A 15583-nucleotide genomic window follows, 5' to 3' on the forward strand; every position below is an offset into this window, starting at 1 on the left:
AACAGTCTTTTCAGGTTCTATTTCATAGAAGGAAAATTCAGTCTCTCAATAGTAGTAATACCATTGACTCATTGACTACAGACTACAGACTACAGAATGAATAGTGTACCCTCAACTCCGGGTTCTACATACTCCGTCTAATACCGATAACCACGTTCGGTCGATACAAATACTACGCCAATAAGTATCAACTCTTCATTTTTGAAACTGAGAGAAATGATTAATCCCTGGAATTCTGGTCTCGTGTAATTGATTATTGGGAGATTCGTTTGCATCGCTCTTCGACACTCGAGCAGAGTACAGTCGGTACACAGTGACACACTACACAGACTGGGATCTTGTGAGCGCGCCAGAGACGCCATACAGTACTGACTTTGTTGACTCTCCTGACTACTGAGTCCTAACTCTACTGAGTAACTTAGCAGTAGTGAGTCGAGTGACTCAATGAGTAGTGAGCAACTACCGCAGCCTACCGTTACTCGCATGTTTTGATTGTCCGAATACCCAAAGGGCAAGACTCTCCGAGCGATTTCGAGTGATTTCCAAATGAGCTCACATGATGAGTACTTAGTGGGCCTGATCTGACGGCTGACGAATGGTTTTTGCGTTGGGTCAAGAAGATGGCGAGTGGTGCATGCATTAATAATAATGCCTGGTCCCTGATGCTGGACAAGGACATCGGGACAGTCCATTATGCCAGTGAGACTGGGTTTTATGCACCGGCTTCACGGCCTCTCGGTGTCGGAACTAAGAGATCGTCGTATATCCGGTATCAACCACGGTTCAGTTCTGGTAACACCGTTTCAGAGTCTTGAATGATCGGTCTGCCTCTGCTTCAACCCACCTGTCATACAGCGTGGAATTAATTTTCATTTGATCGCAACTTCTGGTTCAACCCTATAAATCTCTGCCATGTGGCGACCACTTCTCCCAAAGGCTCGTGAATGGTTAGGTTGCGAGATCGACCTTGCGGATTACCAATGTGGCAAGCACGCCATGAAGCCCTCATTCGATTGATCGAGGTAGTACCGTAGTAGAGGCCTAGAAGGGGCACGCTGGCCGGTTTTGATGACCCAGAACTTCGACTTCAGCCCTAAATGATGACATGGTCTTAATTTATCAATGTTTGTTTGACTACGGGCAGCTGACAGACGAACAAGATGCATATTGTAGGTGAAACGATAGTACGACTTGTATGTTAGTAGCGGAGTTACTCTAGTAGCGGAGTTACTCGAGTATCTGATGAGTATTGCACACCCATCAGACACCTCACTCTTTATCCGCCATTAGGGTCTTCCAATCCTAGAACTTGGGGTGTGCAACACCCGCTGCAGCCAGCTGCCATGCAGTCAGACTCGACAGCGTGCGCAGGCGCCTTCGAGTTTGACCGTGCAATACTTCCTTGGTTCGTTAAATACTGTATTTCTCATTACTCTGTAATTACAGTACATACTTTAATTACGGTATCCACGTCAACGGCCCCGACATGCCGGTGTGGGGCGGATGATGACCTCAAATCACTTCCGCGCCGAGACGAGGATGTCGATTGTAGACTGTTTGGGCGCTGGACTGTGCTGTGTCACTTACTAAGTCACTACTATTGACTTAACTTAGTTACTACTCGTTCACCTAATTGCTACATTCACCACTTGTTTCAAGACCGGGCAACCCAGGTCATCGAGCCACAGCTATTTGAATGGTCGAGTGAAAAAGTCGGAAAGACGTCTTTTCACTAAAGTGCTTCTACTTGCATATCCTGCCAGATCAGTGTTCTGGATCGAGGAATCCCATCAGTCACGTTTACAGGTACATTGGATGTTGCTTGCTAATCGCGGAGCGGGGTGGAACCTCCAGGAACTTTTGCTGCACTATGAGTATTATTATTAGTAGTAGTAGTAGTAGTAGTAGTATTACTCTTGGGAGGATGCGGCAGAGGCGTGCATGTGGGATGCCCGTCCCCACCCCCAAGTCTCTTGGAGCCTCTCAAAGTCGCCGAGTTCTGGATCGCGCGGTTTCGCGCCAATCTGATCATCGTTTCTTTGAGGCGAGGCACGGTCGGCTACACACCCTGACGGTGATGAATTTCAAGTTGATCGTTAAGGGGTCTCTCACGATCTTGATGATTATTTTCCGGCCTCCTGCATGTCCAGGGGGCACTCGGCAAAACAGAGACGTTTTGACGGCCAAGATGCAAGTAGTCGCATGGTTTCGACACTGCTGGTAAGCTCCTCGATCTGAGGGGCCATTGCCAGACAAATCATGGATCGGCGTTGCTGGGCGCATTCGTGAGCTTCGACACTCCAGCCAAAGATGGATGTTCATCACTAGGTCTTATAAATCAGCGTGCTTGACTAGTAGGTATCATCTTCAGCCCCCTTTTGCTCTTTCTTCGGCGCAGATGGGTGCGCCGTGCGGCACACCTAATATTACTTGGGCGCCAAGGTCGGAATTTTTCTATCTCTTCCCTTGATTGTAGGTCCCTCCGGGGGCTCATTCACCATTCAAAGATTCTTGTAGGAAGTTTGCGTTTTCTGCGTGTACACATGAGTTCGGTTGTCTATTGAAAAGTCAGAAAAATTGATGTCACAGCTATCAAATGGCCATGATCTTTTTGAATCATGCAACAATACCTGACTACCCGTCAGTTAAGAGCTCACGCCTCGACTTTGCGGTACGAAGCGCCGAGAGCGGGGCCCACCCCTGACTAGTCCCAGCCTGGACTTGACCACCTCATCTAACCCCGACTGGGTTAGTCTCTCTTTCCCAAGTCGTCGCACCGTAGCAATTTCCGATCGCGCTAGGCTGTTTCGCTGAGCCCCGCTCGACGAAACCTCTAGCTGTACAGTGGAACTTACAGTGTACACCAGTAGTCAGTCACTCAATTCTTCTGGTGTTGATATGCCTAGCATGATGAATGAAACCAGCTGGTCACACTCTAGCGTACTTGACCAGCAAAAATAACAAGAAAGAGCGCTGCACGTATCTACCTCGCTTGATAAACGCTTGAAATTGAGTGTACAAGTCAGTTGAGATGCTTGAAGAAAGTCGTTCTGGATCGCATAGTCGAGGACTCGAGAGTGGACATCTAATCCACAATGGACCGGGACAAAGGCAGCCCGCCTGGACGCTAGTGCCCCGAAATTGAGTACTATATCTGATACATATCAATCGGGAATTTGGGATGAACCCGTGATTCATCGTGTTTATATGGAGCATGCTTACCTGACACTCAGGAGGCATGGCTGTTGTTTTCAAAAAGTCGGTTTACATTGCAGGTTCTGAGCAACAAGGCACGCGCGTACTCCGAACACCTCACGGAACACCTTACTGGACATTCTCCACGTAAGTTGAGGAGATCCATCGATACTTGAGCCAAAAGGCCGTTTCAACATAAAAGCAGCGAAAATCGAGCCATCCTCATTTTAGGCCTGATGTCTTCCAGCCGACAGCATATTCACGTTCACGTCGATCAGATGACATCCATCCACTCCACGGTTACGTTCTCTTCGCTATGTAAGCTTTCAATGCCACTCTTGTAGTTTATGATATTCTGAACGCTATTTTAATACGGAGCAAAGCAGAAGGATTGGTAAGGTAGGTAGCTTAGTACTAGTAGTAGTGGTGCTAACACTCAGGTACAGTGTCTCGGTCAAAGGCAGAAAGGTGGTTGCTCTATCGGTCTGATAGATTGGCCACGTGACTTCGCGACATCCCCACGCGACGCGGAGTAAAACGTTCTTTATCGAGACACTCATCGAGCCGCAACGGCCACGATGCAAGGGAAAATAAAAGATTTCTTCCGGAGCCGTGTCCAATTTGGCTCTTCACCATCAAAGCCTCACGCGGAGCCACAGGGGTCAGGAGGTGGACGAGCATCGTCGCCTTTGTCGGATCCACTGCGATCTTCGATCACAATAGACCTTACAGCAGACGAAAATGGCCAGAACGGACAAGAACTACCTGTGCCGGAAGCGCCACCAGGGCCTGCCTCAAGGACGTCCAGTCCAGATGAGGAGCAATCTCCCACACCAGATCAGAGCTTTGTGAGCTTTGGGTCTGCTCCTCCCTCCTCGTCGCTGAATGGGCAGTTGTCTCTGTCGCAACGGATCTTGAAAGATGGTAAAGAAGTTGTCATCAGTTCCGATGGCGAAGACACTGACTCCGTCTCTTCGCTCGAGGATCCAGACGTGCTTTTCTCTACCAAGAGCAAGTCTTTCGATTCCGCGCCGCCCACAGCGCCGCGGAACTACCAGCCCGATACGGCCCTGCTCGCTCAACTAGCGAAGCCCAGGAAGTATCGGAACACCATCGACTCTCTAGTTCATGATGCAGTGGACGATGATGAGATTGAAGCCAATGTAGCTAAAGCCAAGGCGAACTACGCCAAGCTACAGGCCAACGCACAGACCGGCGTTGATGGTTCCAGAAAGTCCCTGAACGAGGGCATGCTGGTTTCCGCTCTTGGTGGGGAGTCCGACGAAGGACCAAACCTTCAACGGCTCATGGACGCCGTACGAAGGACTGAGGCCCTAGAACAGCAACGAGCGTGGTGCTTCTTGGACCAACGTCATGTCACTCCTGGCATTCCCAACTTCCCCATCGACTGTTTCCCACCAGGATCCCCGCTGGCTGGATTAAGAGGTCTGTCTTCTTCTACCAAGTTTCTGCGTGATATGCTCGTGCTGATTGTGTACCAGATCCCGACTCGAGAAGACGGATCGTTCAATCCGGTGTGCTAGAATACGCCGCATCATTGCAGCGATTACCAGAAGAATTTCTCCTCTGGCTTTTCCAGGCCAGTATGTCTTGCTCCAAACCTTGACCTAAAATGTCCGAGTCGTGCATACTCATCGTCTCCAATTTGCAGTTCCTCTTGAGCCGCGCGAGGAGACGAGACAGACATTTTGCCGAATTTTGACTGTAAGTAGGATGAAAACATCTCATTGGGAATGATTGCTAACTTTTTCGAAGCAAACTCCAAAAGAAAGGATGAAGTCTCTAGCTGGACGGGACGCCATTGATGAGTTATTTCGTCAATTAGGAGCTCAACCGCGGGCATTGAAACTTGGTGATGAAATTGTCGCTGATCCTCTGCACAGTGGGTTTGCTCCTTCTACTCTTCATCAATGCGACGAGGCACATTCACTGACAAGTAACAGCTCCGACAGCCAAGCCAACTGCTGATCAACGTTCGGGTCTGGTATCCATTCTGAGATTACTTCGAGGATTTGCCGCCGCAGAGCAGTAAGTCTTCAATTTACCCTGTTCTTCTTCAATGTATCCAAGGTCTAATTAAGTCTTTTTGACAAGGCTTGACGAAGAAACGCAAGCCGACACGGTGCTCCTTCTACTTCGAGTATCGATCGACACTTCCCTGACTTCCGACTCTGCGCTGCGCTCAGAACTACAGGCAACATTGACCTCCCTTCTTGAATTTGGACCCAAGGAGAGGCTTGTAAGTTCATGTTCGTCCTTTGACAATTGGACAATCGGGGACTGACCCAGATAGGAACATCGAATTTGCAGCCTACTCTACGAGACTGTGCGAGAGCCACAGTTCCAAAGCCGGCTCTTGCAACACATTCTTCCCACGTCCACCTGGGTGTCTTTGCTGCGATACCGGCTTGCCGTGGCTTTCCTGCTACGGGATTCGGGTCCTTTAACCGAGCCCCCCGAGCTTGTTCTCGACCTGCAGAGAATAACCGAGCTTTTGACCCGAGACGAGCGATTCCGAATTAGGCGACATAAGGACTGGGCGGATTTTGATTACGGCGATTTGATTTCCATGACTTTGCAGCTTGAGATTTGTCTGAATTCTGCTCTCGCTGATCTGGCATCCGCACAAGGTGATGCCAGATCAAAGTTTGATGTTATCATTGATCAGCTTGCGACTCAGATCAAAAAAATATTCAGCTCTATCGAGGACACGGGAGCTTCACATCTGCAGCGCATGCTTGCGAAGCAGGGGCTGGAAGCACTCCATTATCGGATCGTTTACTCGGTCCGCTCCAAGGCGCCGCCTAAACGAACGCTGTTCAGCACCTTCCACAAGGAGACTAATCATAATGTCAAGGACATGTTCAGCAGATTGAACAACTCCTCCGCGACCACTGACGGAGCAAGTGAAAGTGCTGGGCCAGAAAGGCTGGACGGTGTGCCCATGCCGATTCGGGGGCATGACGCATTGTCATGAGCTGCATTGGAAATCAATGGATTGGACGAAGAGATCTCAACCTTTCTGTATTCGGCAGACGCATCTATGTATACCCACTTGACGACTGTAATGGCATTGATGATCATGACATTTGGAGCGATACCGTCTGTTCTATTTTCTCCAAATTTATCCAAGTTAAATCTATGTCCAGTCGATGAATCGACTGGACAGCGGTATCCCGAAATTACAGGTCTTTGATCCAAGGATCACTAGGACAGGCGAAAGGACGTATCCCTGGACTTATAGACCATATTCGATAGAAGACACATGATAGTAAGACCTACCACCGGAATGCTAGCCAGTGGGCTGTATCACAGTGCTTAAATATAAAGACAGGCAATGAGATGCAACGCATAGCAGAGTGTACAGTAACAAATTTAATCGTAGAAACGGCGATTGGCATTCTTTCCAAACAGCGTCTCACGCACAGCAGGCAGGGCATCGATCTCCAAGAGGCGTAGACGTTCCTCAAATGTGTTGTTAATCTCAATCTTGCCCTTGCCTCCCACAAGAACGACACCACCAGCGCTAGGTAGAGGTCCCTTCCGTCAGTCTCATGAAAGATCCTCAAATTCAACCTCAAGAAGAACAACTTACGAGGATTCCGGTAGTGGCTCGGACTCATCCAGAGTTGCAGTCACTTCCTTGCCGACGTTCTTCTTAAACTCCTTGGCGGCTCCCTCGACAGCCTTCTTCACGGCATCAGCGTCTTGCTTGCGCGCGCGAAGTTCCACCTTTTCCTCATTCAAATAATAGAACCCTTCCAGGATCAGGCCCTCCAGCATCGTTTGGTACTTCTTCTTATCGTTGTCGGCAACAGTGGAGATCTTCTTGCGGGCCTTCTCAAAGAGCTCGTCTAGAAGCTCTTGGCGACCGCCCAGCACACGAAGGCGAGTACGGTTGGACAGCGTCGAGCGGGTGATCTGCTGCGACATGGCGGCCTGCTTGAACTTCTTCTCATAAAGGGTGTCGATGGCGGCGGTCTCTTGGCGGACGAGCTTGGACTTCTCGATCGCGAACTCCTCATCGGCCTTGAGCTGGATCTCCCGGGCTTTTTCGAGAGCCTCCTGGCGGATGAACGCAGTCATCTTGCGGAGCTCACCCGCAACCTAAATTTTCCACCCAATTTCATTGCACTTTGTCAGTCATCGGATCGTCTGCGGGGACGGATCGTCCCACGGAGGAGCTTCTGCTTTCGTCAAGAGGGAGGGGGGGGGGGGGGGAATGTCTACCTGGTCATCAGAGAGGGCATGGCTTTGTGACATGATGGGCGAATTCCAAAGAGTTGTGACTCTGGCCAATACACACGGGCGACTGCTGGCGAGGGAGGTTGACCGGGTGGACGAGACACAGAATGCTGGAATGACGTGGGGAGGTGGAAGGGGAGGTTGAGTCCAGCTAAGCTCGGGGCCGCTGCGCAGCTTCGCCTTGGCGCTCCTCATCCGCACCCGCATCCGCATCCAGTCCGCTCCTACACCTCCGTATTCCTCCCACCTTTCAGCGCCCTTGAGAAACCCTTATTGTACGCCCTGGCGACCCCCTTTTGAAATCCATCTCAGCCTTCAGGTGCCCGAATTTGCACTGCGCTCTTGCTACTCAACACCATGGCATTCGTTCTTCGGTAGTGGTCCAGCTTTAGGCGCTTCTCACGCACTTCCACATCGACCCCGTCCCGCAGTCGTTATAGATCGATCTACGATGGGGAACCTCGGCGATCTGTCGCCGCAAGGCAGTATCGCGGTAAGCATATGAATGTGACACATCTTTGGCAGCATTCAGTCGCTAATGTGCTCGGAACACAGGTCGGAGTGATCGTGGGGTTGGTCTCGACCAGTCTACAAGCCATCGGACTTACGCTTCAACGGAAATCCCATCTCCTCGAGGATGAGAAGCCACTGTATGACGGGCGTCGCCCCCCTTATAGACGCCGTCGATGGCAGCTGGGTATGGGAATGTTTGTGATTTCCAATATTGTTGGAAGCACCATCCAGATTACAACGCTTCCTCTACCGGTTCTCTCCACGCTTCAAGCGGTTAGTTGTCCCTTATCGCCACCTGTTACTCAACCCTGTGAGACCGACTATCCGATCTCACATTCCTCAAATCTAGTCCGGACTCGTTTTCAATACGATATTTGCGACGATAATCCTCGGAGAACCATTTACACGATATTCGTTCGCGGGCACAGTCCTTGTATGCGCCGGTGCTGTCCTGATTGCGACGTTTGGCGCCATCGGTGAGCCGGCACACACGCTGACCCAGCTACTACAACTTCTGATGCGCCGTCCATTCCTCGTATGGATGGCCATGACCCTGATAGTGGTCGGGTTGATACTTGTGGGATCAAAGTTGTCGAGGTACTGCTTTTCTGGCTTGAGAGTGAAGCCAACGAGCCCGGGCTTGATCACGCCTCATGCACAGCGGCTCCAATTGCGGATCAAACTCTTCCGCGGCATGTGCTACGGTGCTGTCAGCGGTATCCTCTCAGCTCATTCGCTGCTGCTAGCCAAATCAGCCGTCGAGCTGCTAGTGCGGACAGTGGTTGATCGCAAGAACCAATTCAATCGCTGGCAGTCATGGGTCATTCTGCTGGGCATGATTACTCTAGCTCTTACGCAGTTATTCTACTTGCATCGTGGCTTGAAGCTCTGCAGTACGAGTGTGCTCTACCCCTTTGTGTTTTGCATATACAACATCATCGCAATTCTGGACGGTCTGATTTACTTCCGGCAAACTTCACAACTAGATGGAGTTCGCGCGGGTCTTATAGCATTGGGTACAGCGATCTTGCTGGGTGGTGTTCTGTGTCTTTCGTGGCGCCTAGAGGAGGTGGACAGTGTTGCTGCAGTCACAAGCGCAAGTGCCACGCAGACAGGCATCGGACCAGGTATGGCTGTGGTTGAAGAGCACGATGTCTTGTCTCCTGTATTGGACGATCAAGAAGCGCACATAGGTGAACAGGAGCCGTTGCTTCGCAGAACTCCACGGCCAAGGCGGTTCTCGTTTGGTCAACCTATCCGTACATTGGAAGGATGCGACGCTGCTGATCTCAACGCGGCTTCCATCTGGGCTGAACTCGACGATTCAGATGACGAGCCTGCAAAATCACGTTGGTGGTCACAATATGATCGATCTCGAAGTGCCAGCGGCAGTGGCGCTTTAACTCGCTCCATGCGCGGTCTCGCGCGACATTCGACCATTGGGCCGGTATCGCATCAGTACAACCAAGATCAACAACCACGCCTGCAAGAGGCACGCCGTTCCGGTGCCTCCGTACACAATGGACTCAGACGCTCGTCCGCTCCAATGGCCACGCTAATGGGGACTCGCTATCGAAATGGAGGTTCGCCGACGACAAACCTGGCAGTCGGGTATGGTACTTTGCCAGACGGAGAAGCCGCCCCGGCGCTTGAAGACGAACTCTCCAACCCCAAATCCGGCGTTTCTTCAAATCCTCTGGCTGGTCCGCAAAGGATAATCAAGGGAATATGGCGGCAAGGGTGCCAAGTCCTATCTCAGTGGACGAGCCCGCAGGCGGGTAGTCGAGAACTCACCCATCACGCTGGTACAGATGAAGATGATTATGGAGGCTCATCGTCACCATTGCTTCCTCGATTCGATGCCCACAGCCCATTGACTGGAAACAATACCGGTCATCGGGAATGAAGTGAGACAAATTGACCAAACGCAAGCTTCTTTGTAGTCGCTTGTCCCCCCTCCCTGTTTCTATCGTCCGCGTCTGTGTGTACATACAGTGATGCTTCGCTGTTTTCTTTTTCCTTCGCTTTTTTCGTTTCTTTGCTCATCAGCCTCGAATTTTATACCCACAATTTCCACTGTCAAAGCTGTGACCGCCGTAGACTTTGTCGGTATTGTTCTTCGCACGTATTCTTCATTGACCTCAAGCCAGCGAGTAGAACTTCAACCTGCCAGGATGTGCGTAATAATTCAAGTAATCAGTTAAGCTACCTGAAGGAACCTTAAGTGGACACACCCCTCTCAACTTCTCTCGTCGCTCTAAGCCAGGTCCACTGCCAATGAGATCGGGATGTAGACCAGAGAATGATTCAAACCCCACAAGGACAAAGTGCCTTCAATCAAAAAAGTGACCTAGCATGTGACTTTGGAAAGTCGATACAATCCATATAGGAGCACATTTACCATCAGGGTTTCCAAATGCATTCCATCACTTCCGATATAGTTCCAATAGACACCGATAATCCTCGTTCATGATCAGGTACCTCCCGCTGATACACTTGATACATGTCTTGAGCTCGTAGGAAGAACCCCCCTTTCCATGGATGACCACCTGCACCGCCTGGCCAGGCCCTTCTATAGATGGGCTGGAGGTTCGTGTCTCGGTGGATGTTCGAGCGGCGAGAGCGATCACCTTAGGACGTAGAAACGATCTGCCTAGGGTGAAGTTACTTGGCTGTTTGTAGAATGATTTGATCACCTTGAAACAAATATATCCGGTCTCATATCCTAAGCAAAATTGGTGATCGTTAGGCAACACAACTGAGCGCGTCCCTACATTACAGGTATACATTAGATTGATGGACGCACGGCGCGTAAGTACTAAGTAGTAAGCACCATTTAAGCCGATACTGAGAGACGTGGAAACCTCAGTGGTTATCAAGTGCCGTTAACTCGGTAAGCCCTGACACGGCAGGTTACAATACCTTGCCCTCGATTGCTTGAAGTAACCAATCCATGGTTGAACACCAGACTTGGATAACGCTTAACTCATTCAATAATTTATGTATAAGAGACTCGTGTTGAGGAATCAAACGGAGGAACCGAGGAGGGGTTTGCAAAGCTCAAAAATGTAATTTCACTTCGGTGGGAGCTGATAATCATCATGTGCGAAAGCAAAAATAGAACAAAAAAAAGACAGATAAAAAAAACTACAAGGAGGGTGAATAATTCCACATCACCAACGAGTCCGTGCACCAACAAACACCAGTAGCCTCCGCCAATGGGTCTAGGTAGGAGGGGAGAAAACGGAAGTATCGCAAAGAACAAATAGAGGAAAGCGATCACTGCCGGTTCCAAAGCCAGTCTCACGCTTCCGCCTTTTACCTGAGCCCCGTCGCATCCGGAGTCTTCCAGGTCAAGAAGAGGTGTATCGAGATCAAAACCACGCGCGACAAGACAATCTCAATCAAGCCTACTGCCCGCTTGGACAGTGCAGAGAAACTTGCAAAGGGAAGACAGGACGGTTCAGCCAACAGCGCTCAAACCAGGTGGGTCATCAGCGATGCATATCCGTTACAGCGATGGCTACGTAGCTTCCCGGTTGACGAAATCGAGCATGATGATTGACAGCAGCGCAAAAGTGTGTTTGCAAAAGTAGACAACCAGAGACGAGGTAATGAATGAAAGCAGAGAAGAGAGAGAGGGGGAGGGAGAGATAGATGGGGGCGAGAGGGGAACCTGAGGAGCAGAGAAAGGTTGATGGAGCAGCGCGGATGGACGGGTATCAAATGAACGCGAGTTTCACGTGCGCAGGAGGAGATGGGAAAACAGAAGCGTGGAGGTAGCAACGAGCCCCCCGTCCGCAATGGCGCGTGCATCGAGAGAGATGGCCAATTTACGCCGTGGGTTGATGTTGGGGGGGCATGCGATTGCCCACGGGCATGCCAGGATATTGAGCAGTAGCTTGCTGTTGCTGCTGGAGGTTCTGATAATAGGCCATCTGCTGCTGCTGCTCGTTGGTCATGTAGCCCGGGTGCATGCCCGGACGCGCCATGTTGGGTTGCGGCGCATTCACGTTGTGACCAACGTCCTCTGGTGTCTCGGCAGGGACGTCACCGGTGTCGACGCCATTCTCGTTGGTGGTAGGATCCGGTGCATTCAGGCAGGCCTAGATTTAGGAGAAGCAGACACGATCAGCATACAGATCAACAATTGTGGGGGGCGGCTCTGTTACGGGGCGGGGGGAGCCATACCTGGATAAGGTTTTTGCCTTCAGGCTTGGTGACGAGAGGCTGCAACTTGGGGGTGGTGAAGGTGTAGACGAGGCCAGTTTCCGACACGACGAGCAAGAGCACCTGAGTGCCGGTGAGAACTGAAAGCTCGTAGGCCTGTTGTTCCACAGAGGGATACCAGTTAGCAATTTATTCCTCACGCCGAGCCGCGATCTGATTCATGCGTGCTGTTGTTGTTTCATATCAATCAGTCGTGCGACCGGGTCGAGGGGTGACCCGCGGCGCGTGTCATTGACATGCTCGAATGCCAGTCTGAACGAGCTGCGTGGGCACGACATGGAGGCAGAGCGTGGGCGAGCATCGGGATGGGTTTGTTTTGTCGCGATGGGGTTCCACACATACCTTCTTCATGATACCGGCCTTTCGCTTAGAAAAGGTGATGTGGCGACGCGACTTGTCTTGGATGAACTTGATTTCGATCTTGCGACGCTCACGGCCGGGCTTGTCATCGTCGTCATCATCATCCTCGGCGCTCATGCGGTTGCGCTTGGTCCCACGGGCGTCGGTGCCGTTGCCCGGCTGCTGCAGCTCATCATGCTGGTTGGGGGAGAGTTTCTCGTCGACAGCAGCCATGTCGGCCATGGTGGCAAGTGGCACGGAGGGGGAGATTAAAGGGAAGGTGAGGGAATGGGTCTGAATGAGGGATCAAACGGTAGCAAGAGCCTCAAGTAGAAGTCGTATGGGCGGGTTGAGAGGGACAGAAGTCGAAATGGAACGCAATCAACCCAAAGGGGAAGGGAATCGAGATATACCCAATCGAGTAACGCGTTTTGGGATCGCAGGGTTGGAGAAGGAAAAGGGAAGGGGGGGGGGGGGAAAGGTCGAAGAAGGCAAAGTGCGAGGACGAAGGGGCAGGCGGTCAGTCACGTGTGGAGTGCGGCATGTACCAGGTATTACCAGTGTGGGGTCCTTTGTGTGTCTTGGATCCAGCCCACGGGTACTTCACGTCGATGTGAGTGTGTCTCGGTGGTGTGGCGCTGAAGACTGGGCTTCTGGTGGGATCGACATGTACCGCATAAGTACTGTCCGCCCTCCAGGGGCGACATCGCACTGTAATCTGACCGTACTGACTCGCCCCCTCGTGGTCCTTTGACTTTTGATTGGGGAACGAGGTCGACAGGACTCCTTCAGCGCGCTGAGCTGCACGCCCCACGGCCTCCGCTTGCGTCCATTTCCAGCCAAGCGTGAACCCAAAGTCTGCTGGTCTGGACTGGCGTTGATTATCTTTGTTTGCTCCAAGTTTAACACAGTAGTAGTTACGCGACTACCAACTTTGTGTTTCGCGTCAAATCTTGTACCATGTACATTTTCGAAAATGTCATCCGCACGTACCCATGATATTGTCCATTTGAAGACTGAATCGAGAAAAAAAAAACCGAAGAGAAATCTAGTCAGATCGCAAGGAGGGATTATGAGCTTCAGTTGCGTAATCGATAACCTTACTGTAATTCACCGGGCAAGAACCTCAGGATCGGTGTGGCAATTCCATCGGCACGGTCCTGGATCGTCAGGCGTATGTAACAAATGTATCGAGAACGTAAGACTCGTGCGTTGTTAAGCGGGGACTCCACAAATTTCTGTACGACGTAACTGTATTGTTGATAACTTGATGCTATCATTGCTACAATGATCTATGTATCATGCTATGGTTGTAAAACACGATAGCAACACGTCTGAGTCGGTGACTATTGAGAGTCTGAGAGTACTACCACCACCACCACTACTACTATTCTACTATTACATTAAGCAGTGATCAGCAACCTCTAGTCTCGTTTCTTTTTCCTGTACTGACGGTAACTACTATTTACGATGTATTTACTGTTTAGCATTCACTACTTATGTACTCACTTAGTATTCGCTTTTGTATGTGCCCTGTAAAATCCCACGTGTCATCGGATAAGAAGCGCTCGAAGCTCGACGAACAGGGACTTCAACGACTGCTTCCTGGAACCGGCCACTGAGTCAGTACTGCGCACTGACGCTGGTACCTGCTATACATGATCGTCAGCTCGACTTGGGACTGTCCTTTTGGGAGCTTGATTTCGACTTACACCATGCACCCCTGAGATGACAAGCACTCTCACGACTGATAACTGAGGGTCAAGAAGACAAGACCACTACGACTGTCTGGTACTAGATCCATTCCCAACAAACTCTGTCAAGTATCAACTGGTTATCATTCCAGGTACTAGGTTGGTAGGTGGTAGCTTTCTAGCAATAAAGCCACTGGTACAGAGCCGCAATCCTGGGGCTTTGTACATGTATAATAGTCCGCGCTGTTTATCATTTCCCTTCCACATCGGCCTCGGATCCCTCATCCCTGGATCGTTCTGCTAGGACCCCAAGAATCGGCCATTGACTTTATGCTTAAATCAACTCTATTCGTTGTTCCCGGACCGCCCTTGAAGGCTACTCAATCTTATGCTATGGTATATTAATACGGCATATCCATCTCGGCTTTCGATGAGTCTATGTCAGAAGCACAACCCATGCCAACCACATCATGCATGTTTGCCTACTTGATTCAGCATCCAGTCTCAGAGCTCAGCTGTGGTGTATCCATGTACTGCATGTACTGCATGTACTGTACAAGTCGACCTGCAGTCTGGCCTCGGGTGGAGTAACTGATTCTTCTAAGATTACGGCCCCCAGTCCCTTTCAATAACCTAATTTATATTGACCTTCATAGGGAGTACCTCCCTACTACCTAAATCACATTGATGTCGGAATCTGCCACTAAGGCCCAGTGACTCTGTCCAATAAATTACATCTCCATCATTCTTCTCTCAAATGCCAAGACGATTCCCATCGGAGATATTTTCCCTATGAAATGATGGTCGTAACGAATTCTTATTTGATCATTTCTGTCATCCTACATTCCACATGCCCTCCCTACCTTACTTCTATCCACTCGCGGCTTCCTTGTGCATGTCGCGTCTGCTTGACCGATCATCCTTCCCACGTCGACACCTACATCGGTTACAGGCAGTGCGACTACGCGGTGTTTCACCTTCCTCTCCAAGTTCGCCGCTGCTACACTCCAGCACGGGGGTATCTGGTCTCGTGATGCACGGTGGTCGGGCAACAGCTGGAGCTTTGGGTCCATTTTCATTCGACTCCAGTACTGTCAGCAACGCGTCGGTGTTGTCATTCTCATGCTTTACTACCTATACCATTACCTAGTACCTACTGGGGACCGTGGACGATGGACACCAACAGTAACTTCCGGTGCCGGCAGTAGCTTGGGTTGTTTCCTGCGTCCCTCTCAACATACTACTCCAACCGCTGCAGGTGATGTTCCATGATACATCACAGTCTAGTACATGGATTGACCATCCTCGGACAAAAAGAAGCTTAAAGATACGACGTTGAGCACCGA

General features: G+C 50.6%; 4 protein-coding genes across 4 annotated transcripts; 2 read left to right on the forward strand and 2 right to left on the reverse strand.

Moving 5' to 3' along the window:
* Window positions 1-3773: 3773 nt before the first annotated feature.
* On the forward strand, window positions 3774-6193 carry N7539_004725 (uncharacterized protein; the record flags this gene model as incomplete). Its single annotated transcript, XM_056934327.1, has 7 exons — window positions 3774-4641; window positions 4698-4799; window positions 4868-4920; window positions 4972-5098; window positions 5160-5244; window positions 5311-5455; window positions 5510-6193. 7 exons carry the CDS (start codon window positions 3774-3776, stop codon window positions 6191-6193), a joined length of 2064 nt encoding a protein of 687 aa, XP_056789521.1.
* A 398-nt stretch (window positions 6194-6591) lies between these two features.
* N7539_004726 (H(+)-transporting V1 sector ATPase subunit E) lies at window positions 6592-7302 on the reverse strand (the record flags this gene model as incomplete). The annotated part of the gene is made up of 2 exons (XM_056934328.1): window positions 6592-6742; window positions 6812-7302. The coding sequence occupies 2 exons, from the start codon at window positions 7300-7302 to the stop codon at window positions 6592-6594; spliced, it is 642 nt and encodes a 213-aa protein (XP_056789522.1).
* Window positions 7303-7912: 610 nt separating this feature from the next.
* Window positions 7913-9880, forward strand: N7539_004727 (uncharacterized protein; the record flags this gene model as incomplete). The annotated part of the gene is made up of 3 exons (XM_056934329.1): window positions 7913-7954; window positions 8017-8247; window positions 8324-9880. 3 exons carry the CDS (start codon window positions 7913-7915, stop codon window positions 9878-9880), a joined length of 1830 nt encoding a protein of 609 aa, XP_056789523.1.
* Window positions 9881-11807: 1927 nt separating this feature from the next.
* Window positions 11808-12786, reverse strand: N7539_004728 (Transcription factor of morphogenesis MCM1; the record flags this gene model as incomplete). Its single annotated transcript, XM_056934330.1, has 3 exons — window positions 11808-12080; window positions 12166-12300; window positions 12547-12786. 3 exons carry the CDS (start codon window positions 12784-12786, stop codon window positions 11808-11810), a joined length of 648 nt encoding a protein of 215 aa, XP_056789524.1.
* Window positions 12787-15583: the final 2797 nt, after the last annotated feature.

This window comes from Penicillium diatomitis (genome assembly GCF_028827545.1).
Source record: "Penicillium diatomitis strain IBT 30728 chromosome Unknown utg000005l_segment0_segment0, whole genome shotgun sequence".
NCBI lineage: Eukaryota > Fungi > Ascomycota > Eurotiomycetes > Eurotiales > Aspergillaceae > Penicillium > Penicillium diatomitis.